This window comes from Borostomias antarcticus, assembly GCF_949987555.1.
Source record: "Borostomias antarcticus genome assembly, chromosome: 22".
NCBI classification, from domain to species: Eukaryota; Metazoa; Chordata; class Actinopteri; order Stomiiformes; family Stomiidae; genus Borostomias; species Borostomias antarcticus.
The window spans coordinates 11,419,270-11,429,269 of NC_140255.1; the positions used below are offsets into that span (position 1 = coordinate 11,419,270).

A 10,000-nucleotide genomic window follows, 5' to 3' on the forward strand; every position below is an offset into this window, starting at 1 on the left:
GCAGGATGAAGCTGTCTATAGACTCTGATCCAAGGTCAGTCTGGTATGTCTCAGGTCAGGTGTGTGTGGGGGGGAAGGCTGACCTTAAGTCAGGGTCTGAGGGACACTTCTCCTGGGATCTCCTCTGAGCTGAACCACCAGGGCAGGCTGGCTGGGTCAGGGTCTTGGAACGCAGTGCTCTCTCCATGGATGGTTTGGCAAATTTGGCATTTTCCATCTTCACTTCATCACACCTCTTCTGTGTGTGGAAGTGTGTGTGTGTGTGTGTATGTTTGGGTTTGAGGTATGAGTTTGTGGTATGAGTGTGTATGCGCTTGCGTGTATTGTGTGTGTATGTGTCAGTGGCGGCTGGTGACTCAAAAAACTGAGGAGGACAGGAGGAAGAGAGGCGAACCGCCCATGGGCGCCAGGGGGCACTTTCCCTCAGTCAGTTATTATTTGAAATATCAGCTTTAAAGTGGACTTACAGTCAATTTTAGCATATGAAAATCTGAATAACACTTTCTTTAACTACATGCAGCATTTATCATATTCATGATAAAATATTACAAAACAACAATAAAACATTGTAAGCAATAGTTGTTGTAATGGATTGTAGGCTACTCCTCTCTAAAGAGAGAAAATAATTGATATTGGTGAGGTGCTGGAGAGGTTAGGTGATATATGAAAAATGTTTTTGATTAGGGGACACTGAGGTGTGCTGGCTCTCAAACAGTTTGTTGGCAAATAGATTTGACAACTGGACAATGGAATACGTTGCACAGAAAATGCAGTATCCAACAGTTCGCTCATGGCTAGCTAGCAATGGTACAGCTATGGGATTAGCTCATTTGGGTTGCTGTCAAAGCTGCCACTCTTATGTTGCTATAGCCTACAATAATCAGAACAATATGAACATTCAGTTGAAAGTTTTCCATCCACCCATCCATCACTGGATGAGGAATAAGCACAGCAAAGCGATCAATTCTCATGCAAGCAGGAGCCAGGCTGTTCAGTGCATTTCTCCGATCCGGTGTTGCGACCCAGTGTCTAGAAATGTTTTGGACGAGTTGCCGACAGTTTGCGCCTCCAGCCAATCTGCGCGCCTGCCTATGCCGTAGCCTGACGTGCACCTCGTAGCTAACGTTACCGGCTATAGCCAGTCAGTGGAACTGTCGTGTTCAGACGGCTCTAGCTCAAAAAGTATTTATGTCAGCTTAGATATTTAGATGGCTAGAATCAAGACAAATAGACGAACAGTTTGATGTAAAATATGTCCCATAATACTTTTGGATGTATTATATTATGGAGCTACGAACACACAAAAAGTCTCCCAATGGCACAGGGAAGAGAAACACAGACATCAACGCCGACCCAATCGGCCTTCAACTGTGGTCAATCTGGAATCTGGAATGTGATTGGACTAACAAAATGTCAATATCTGAATCCTGTTCAGACAGGGCCGGAGTACTGTCCTCCCTTGCGGTAATTTTTCAGCGTTTTGGCCAATCACAAATTAGCAAGAAAAAGGGCATTACATTGATTTAAGAGAAAAGAACCCGCCCTAAGGGAGGCTAGCCTCCCTTCCATAGATATCTATGGGTCCTCCAGCTGCAAGTTATAGATGTCACTGTTGGAGCTTTAGAATTTCAATAATGGGTTTTTATCCATAGGGAAAACCTGCTTTATGAACAAAACTGAGATAATATGAATTATGAATAAATAAATTAATATATTTATATTTTAATCCCTCTCTTCTCTCCAAAAACTGAGGAGGACTGTCCTCCCCTGCCTCAATGGACGAGCCTCCACTGGTGTGTGTGTGTTTGTGTGTGCGCGTGCGTGCGTGTGTGTGTGTGTGTGTGAATCTATGGCTTCTGCCTTGTATGTTTTTCTCAGTTGGTCTCATACTGTACACCTGAGCTGATCCCTCTCTCCTGCACTCTCCACCCCTGCCATTGGCCCGTCCATGTGCATCTCCTTTCTCATTGGCCCCTGCATGTGGTTCTCCTCCATCATTGGCTGGTGCATGTGGTTTGGAGCAACGCCCCTTGGTTCCACGGGGGACGTGTTAACGTACAAAAGCAGTGCTGTTGTCTAGACACACGTTATCCCATATGTGTTGCAGAATTAGTCAATTGTTGCCGAATTAGCTTCGTCAAATCAGCGCCGCCCTCTTTATACACGCCCGGGAGAATATCCCAGTCGTGCTCGACACTCGTACTGCTTCTCTGCGTTAGGGAAACGCTCTCCCATCCTGTTCTCTGACGGACCATGCGCTCACGGACTCCTCTCCTCTGTCCCCTCTCCTCTGTCCCCTCTCCCGTTCTCTCCCTCTGTCCCTTGTTCCCCATTTTCTCTCACCGTTTGGACACGACCCTCACTGTCTGACTGTAGGCAAGCTCCGAGGTACACCGGAATCCGTCTATGTACTGTATGCCTGTACTCTGACGTATTGCTATGAGCTCTGATATATGTTTTTTATACAGGTTATGTGCTCTTCCCTGTGAGCTCTTATCTATGCTATTACACAGGCAGTAATAATAATATGCCTACTGTATGAGCTCCCAGGTTATAAGCTCATGTGTATGGTTGTGAGCTGTAATGTACTGTGTGGCTTGCTGCTCATGTGGTTCAGCTCAAACAGCAGCTCTCGACTGTGTATGGAATTGGAACGCTTCCTTGTTGTGAGGTAGGTGTGCGTATGAGTGTATTTGTAGGAGCGATTTAGATTTTGTGTGTGTGTGTGGAAAGTGATGCATTGGAGAGCAGAAGGTAGGTGCTGCATTGCCTGGCCCTGATGCACGAGCTCATGAACACACTGATTGGCCGATGTGAGAACAGATATTGTGATGATTGGCACATGTTAGCGTTCACATGATTTGATTGGTTGAGTCTGAGAGAAGTGAGGACGGGTATCCTGACTGCTAAGGTATGGTGAGCCCTCTGAATCAAAATGGCTGCCCCAGGTGGGGCCAAATAGCTGAAATACATGTAGAGTCTCTGTTCAAGCTTAATGACTGAAATGTAAATGTATTGATTTATTACTGATTGAACAAGTGAGAGTAAACTGATAACGATTGGCTCTTGTTAGAACTTTTGTTGATACTGATTGGCTCAGGCTCACACAGTGTTGCCAATTGGTACTTTTAGCAGCCATGTGTATGAAGGCAGTCAGAGCAGTATGTGAGTGTGTGCGTGTTCTGCATATAAAGATTTAAATGCTGTCAAAGTGTGCAGACGTACACTAGCTTAGGTTGGCCTGGCGTAAAGAGGCTTTCAGAGGGGTGCAAATCTGAAATGAGTTTCTTTGAGATGGAAGGGGGTGTCTATGAGAGATTGTGTGTGTGTGTGTGTGCGCGTGTGTGTGTGTGTGTGAAAGCACCAAAGAATATGTCTTTTTGTGTGTGAGAGGGGAAAAGAGTGCATATGCTCTCTGTGTGTGTGTCAGAGAGAGAGAGAGCGTGCACGGGCGCGGAATGTCCATCTGTGAGTGAGTGAGTGAGAGCGCAGAAAAAGGGTTAGAACGAGAGAGCAGCCGAAAAAAGAGAGGGAAGAGATTAAGAGTGTTTTCTCCTCTGATGTGGAGGGTCTGTATCTCCAAAGGGCCAGCCTGGCAGCGCAGGTCATTGTGACATCGCTGGAGAGGCGAGCCCAGGACCTGTAAGTCCCCCGGAGGGTCTGGTGACTCTGCCCTCACAAGCCAGTAATCAGCTGGAGGAGGAGAGGGACATGGAATGAGGGAAGGAAGTAGGCAGAGAAAAAAAGAAATATCGAACGGTCTGGATGGCAAACATGGACCATTCTCCTCCGTCCGTCTGGCCAAATAGAAGGAAATGGCTTCCTAATAATGGATAGAGTGGTTTTGTGGTCTGGGTAAATATGATTTGGAGGTGTTTGTCTCTGTGTACACAACAGAGTTGAAGACGTTTGTCTGGGTGGATGCCAGAAAGATGTTTAATCAAGGATACAGTACAGCCTGCCATATTATCAACTCAATCTGTGTACCATTCCTCAAGAGATGTGTCTCTTTCTAACTACGACCTTTAAGATATCCACACACACACACACACACACACACACACACACACACACACACACAAACATGCACACACACACACAGAACCTTTATGGAGTGTCCTCTGAGTAGGCGAGTGTGTGCTGTGTTCAGTGTAAATATGCATTAGTAAAGCTGCCTGCATGTTCTCTGGTTGTGGTCAAAAACAGGGGAAAGAGGGAGGTGTGTGTGTGTGTGTGTGTGTGTGTTTATGCAAAATAATTTTGTGGGTTAGTATTAAGGGGGCGGTGGATTGTGACTCATCACTAGTGACTCATAAGGCGTTGGCAGTCAAAACGACTCATAGCACACACACACACACACACACACACACACACACACACACACACACACACACACACACACACAGGAGATAAGCTCTCCACCCTCCTCTGCAACATGTGAGGTTCAGAGAAGCATCATCATACACTTACACTAATGACCCAAATCTCTGCGTGCGAGTGTAACGAGGAGGCGATGGCGATAGAGTAGTCATCAAGTAGTGAGACTCACTTCCCTAGTATAAAGGATGTGCTAACAACCCTGCCGAACGGAATGTCTCTCTTGGTATAGTGGTCAGCACATCCGACTTCTAGCGCAACATTGCAGGTTGGCGCCCTGCCCTGGGCAATTCCTTAACATGGGTCAAACGAACGAGTGACACAGAAAACACAAGGCAAGGCAAGTTTATTTGTATAGCACAATTCAGCAACAAGGCCATTCAAAGTGCTTTACATGAGACATGCGTGAGACAACACCGAGCGAAATGCAGTCCATCACAATGGTGCCATGACCCGGATGTCCAGTGGTGTGGAGTGAGTTTAGGGGGGTGAGTGTAATGAGGAGGCTAAAGTAGAGTAGTCGTCGAGTCGTGAAACTCACTGCCCTAGTATGAAGGAGGTGTTAACGGCCCTGCCAAACAGGATGTCTCTCTTGGCATAGTTGTTAGCATATCCGACTTGTGAGCGCAATGTTGCAGGTTTGTGTCCTGCCCTGGATAATCCCTTAACATGGGTCAAACGAACGAGTGACAGAAAAACACAATGCAGAGTGAAATTAAGTCCGTCACACGTGCACGCCTATGTTTGTATGTACAGTATGAAGTTAAACCCAAGAGCGGTTCTCAAGAAAGCTGCTTTAGCTAACGGTAGCTAAGTAGCTAAGCTAGGTAGCGCTGATTAAACAGTGTTTATTTGCTATATTGTGTGGAAACCTGGGTAACAGGCATGATATAGATATTATTTATCTATATTATACCAGGTAGGGGTCCTATGTATTTTCATGAATAGGTTCAGAACTTGAAGTATACAAATACCGAATTGCGATACTGTAACAAAGATACATCTGCACAAAATCAGCCATTTTATATGAATAAATAATTTTGTACAACAATAATCTAGGGACATTAAACTCACTGGACACGAAGAGGGCACTACCATGTTGCACAACGTCAAAGCATTTGCAGATTCGACCAACGAATCAAAACGCAAATTTCAAAGTTCTGGCATTTCCACGCTGTTAGTCAAAATTGTATGCAACCTGGTACACTTATGTCATCCCTCATGTGGAACAAATTTGACATTTGGACCCATTATGGATTTGGCTGCAGGTTGAAAATTTGGCAAAACCTACAAAAAGTTTATTCTTAAAACCTTAAAGGTATAATATGTAGTATGTGGATTATTTCCCCCATCTAGTGTCTGAAGATAAGAACTGCAACAACACAACGTATTGGTTGCCATAATGCCAGAGAATGCACTGTTTCAGTCATACTGTGATAAGATCTTCACTCCGAGAGGAACATAACATTACACTAATCAGTAATCACAATCAAGTATTTCAGAGTGCCATGTAATAACTTACGTTAGATGCTGTAATGTGGAGATAACGTTTGGTCTGGCTATGCAGATTCCAAGAAAGATAGCGATAGCTAATTAGCAGAAAAGTAGCCATGTCACCATAGTGTTGCACGGTGTATCGCTACTAGGAAAGTACCGCGATACTCTGTCGTCAAAAACAGTACAATACCCAAATTTAAAGTATCGATACTTTAAGAAAGACAGTGTTTTAATAAGAGCCGTATATATTGAGTTGCGTTCATGCGAGCCGTGTTTGTTTGTAGGCTATAGCGCTCTGCTTCTCTCTCCCAAGATCCCCGAGTCGCGGGGCAGTATGTGTGTGTTCGCGCGCTCTCACTCTCTCCTCGCTCTCTCACTCTGCAGCGAGCAGCGCAACAGTTTTAACTAGTCTAACCTGAGATGGATGCAGCGAAATCTGGCATTATTTTGCTTACAGAGCCGACAGTGAGGGCAAGCCCACGGACATTACAAAGCCCATCTGTAAACGATGCTACAAATCTATACAAACCAAGGGAGGGAATACGACCAACCTGGCAAAGCATCTTGCAGACAGACATGCCGACTTACACAAACAATTCAAAGAGCGACAGGTTAGCGAATGTGATAGAAGATAAGATACACACAGCAGCAACACCAGTACTGAATACAACCGAAGGATATTTAGCCTACCTTATGTTTGAATGTATGAATGCACAATACATTTATTGCACCAGATGATAGCTAGAGAAGCTAATTTTCATCCGTAGCATGAGACTTTTAGCTAGCATAGCTGCAGCCTGGCTGCAAGCCTAGCTCTCTGCCTAGCGCACGTTACAAAAAAATCAATACCTGCTCCGACCTCCTAGAGCGAGAGAACTGTTAACCGTGAGACAATTATCTCTTCTGATAATTTGGAAGAGCAAAAATGCTTCAATAGGCCTGGGTTAATTAATAATAATAATAATAAGCTGATTATCTCACAGTTTGCAACAACATAGGCATAATTTATTGATTTCTCCCCACACAGACAAACAAACAGATGCCAGCACAATCCCAAACCACCCAGTCGAGGCAGCCTTCCCTTCCAGCGGTGTTTGAAAGCTACAGGAAATATAATAAAGACTCAAAAGATGCAAAAAGACTGAACAGAGCACAAAAAAAAGCCAACAATTTAAGGTTCCATGTTCTGTCATCTATTATTCCATTACTTTTCCTTATGTTTTAGATTTTCGCCGTGGTATCGTTTCGGTATCGGTATCGAGATATTTTGGGCAGGTATCGTATCGAAGTCATAATTTTGGTATCGTGACAACACTGTCACCATGCGACTTTATCCCATGAAACTCCATAAACTCCGTCCAACGAGCAAAGGCTGGCCCGATATTTATCCGGCTTTTGCTCCTTCTTCGGTCACTGAGCTTTTGAGATTCGTATCGCACGGTTCGCCAGGGCTCAGGCGGAGAAGCAGGACGACAAAACTCGACCATTTTACCAAACGTTTAACTGAAAAGAGTGAGCGGAAGTGGACGGAAAAGCTGCCGTTTTATAGTCACACACACACTTGATGCTAACCAACATCTATAATGCTGCTAATTCATGGAAGTATAGGCTAACGTTTGCTGGCTCCTGCTAATCTCACAGTGGTGAAGCTAGAATAGTACCTGGCAACCCAGCACGCAGTACCAACACTGTAATACTATTGGCTGGTATGATATCAACAGAGTGTCATTGTCGGGCCGTCAAAATTTCATAATGTAATAATGTCAGACAAAATATCATTTTTTATGGAAAAGCAATACTTTTACTCTGCAGCCTTCACAAAGCCCTATGGATGTATTCATTTTGAAAAAATGTTTATTTTAATCCACATATAACATATTATACCTTTAAGTCTGATTGGTCGGAAATTTCACATGTATGTTTAGGGTGTATGTGTCCCTATAGGTTGTTAACAGCTAAGAACTCCAATCAAAGATGGCAGAGAAACTGGCAAAACTGGGAAAAAAAAATTGGGCCACACAGTTCAAGTGCTTATAATTTTGTACAACAATAACCTAGGGAGATTAAACTCACTCGATACGAAGAAGGCACTACCATGTTGTGGTAATGTGCTGTGATAGTATGACCTGTTGATGGGCTTGTTGCTGCGCTCGCTCATTGCTGCGCTCATTCGTTGCTGCATGCGCTTGTTGCTGCGTGCACTCCCAGTATAGCCAATTGCGGCTTTAATTATATCTAAATTTGTCAGCTAAATCTACATTTTGGAGTTGCATCTTAATCTGCGAAATGCTTGATCTACGTGCACTCAGAGCATGGACTGAGATGGTCAAAGAGCTCACCAAAGCACGCACTGCTACGGTGTACCTATGTCTGGATCTCAGTTTGTTCCTATTTTCCTCAGACACGTCGGCCTGACAGCATTCATACTTTGGCTACTTGCAGGGGTCCCGGGCAAACCGGGCCAGATTTTTTAACTAGGTGATTAGGGCCAAATAAATGGCCAATTACTGATAATTAGTGATAGCACTACCCACAGTACAATATGCGCGCACATGCAAAATGTCCACTAGCCATAATGCTAATTTTCGCTATGATCTACTCCTTTCACTTAGTAAAAATGTTAGCGATCAGTTCAATCTAGCTACATGCTTTTGAGCAGTTTGGAGTTCATTTCTGTTGATAAGCATGGAGAATAACTGCCCATATGCCATTCAGCTGAGAAGTAAGATACATTTCCCCATTCATTCCCTATGGTGGCCGGTTCCACTCCCGTATCTCGGGTCTGGGGGGTGGAAGGGGGGAGCAACGGGCATATAATGGACTAAATGGCCGATCAGTGGCTGTGTGTCCCAACAGAAACAGAACTAGTGTATTATAATATCATAACATTGTAACCTTAACCTTATCTGGCCAAGTTGGTCATATTTTACTTGCTATTCTAAGGCTATCCAAAGTTAGTTCTTGTTCATTTTGTTGTTATTATTAACATTTGGTTATTAAATAGATCTTTTTGTGCGTGTCTGGTTGTCACTCCCTCCCTCCCTCCCCCCCATCCCTCCCTTTCTCCCTTCGTCGGGTTGATGACCTGCAGTTCTATGTTGCTACCACAAGAGGCAGTGTTTTTTTGTGCGTGGCTGTAAGCCCAGTGTTTGGCCCAATTCAAACACTGGTTAACACTACGGTAATATTTGAGCATCAATAGCCTACATATCTTTCGTTGTAACCTCATGCCGCTCACTGAAGAAAAAATCCCTTCACGCGCCGAGTCTTCCGATCACCTCAGAAAGGAGCAGCATGTAGCGGCACAGAGCGCGCAGCCTATAGGCTCTTTATTGAAAATAAATATTCCTAATGTGGGTGCGACAGTGGTTTTGAAAGCGCATTTAGGCAGAAATATTTAGAAAGTTTTATTTATATATAGCCTAATTTTTATTATTGTTTTTTGTATCAAATGTTTGGTGTGGTGGCAAGGATCTTGCCGTGGCAGTGCGCCACGACAAAACCTTACCAGTGGAAACGCTGTTCCGTTCGACCAGTCCTGAACAGAAACAAGCCAGCCACACACATAAGCCAGACTGGAAACTGGCCTGGATGTATTGCAGTGTGGCTAATCCTTGTTTTTTGCTATCCAAACATGCAGTTGCGCTTCTGTGTTGCGCTATTCATTAACATCCCATGCGTAATTCTGAACAGATTTCTGTCATTCAAATTTCTCTGTAATCCCCAAAGTCTAATTGTTAATTCCTTATTCCAATTACTATTTTTATCACTAGTTAATAAAGGTTAGGCATATTTTTGAAATGTAAGTGTTGGGTTTTTGCTGGCTACGGCTCCACACTTGCTTTGCGAGTCCTTTGTGAGAAGAAGTAGACTATTTAGTAATCCCGTATGTAATTCTGAACAGATATTTGTCATTCAAACAACTGAGAATTAGTCTAGTTATTTACTAAGACAATTTACTAAGACAATTTCTGGTTTAAACCGGGCCTGGGCCCATAAATGCAGCCAAGCCTATACTGCAGCTTGCAACATTGCGTTTAAAAAGGGTCAGGCCTCTGATTCTGGAGCGCCGGCATACTATCTAAGATCACATGCTGGGGCGGCATTATGCCGGCTTTGTTTGGTT

General features: G+C 44.0%; 1 protein-coding gene across 5 annotated transcripts in view; it reads left to right on the forward strand.

Annotated features, from left to right (window-relative positions):
• Positions 1 to 10,000, forward strand: part of nrxn1a (neurexin 1a) — a gene marked incomplete at both ends in the record, with an annotated part of 57,590 nt that overhangs the window by 8,989 nt on the left and 38,601 nt on the right. The window contains one exon of one of the 5 annotated variants that reach the window (XM_084456199.1): positions 2,377 to 2,388. The exons of the other annotated variants lie outside the window; for them this stretch is intronic. Within the exon in view, the coding sequence (XP_084312325.1) occupies positions 2,377 to 2,388 (12 nt within the window). The remainder of the gene's footprint in view (positions 1 to 2,376; positions 2,389 to 10,000) is intronic. 5 annotated transcript variants of the gene reach the window in all.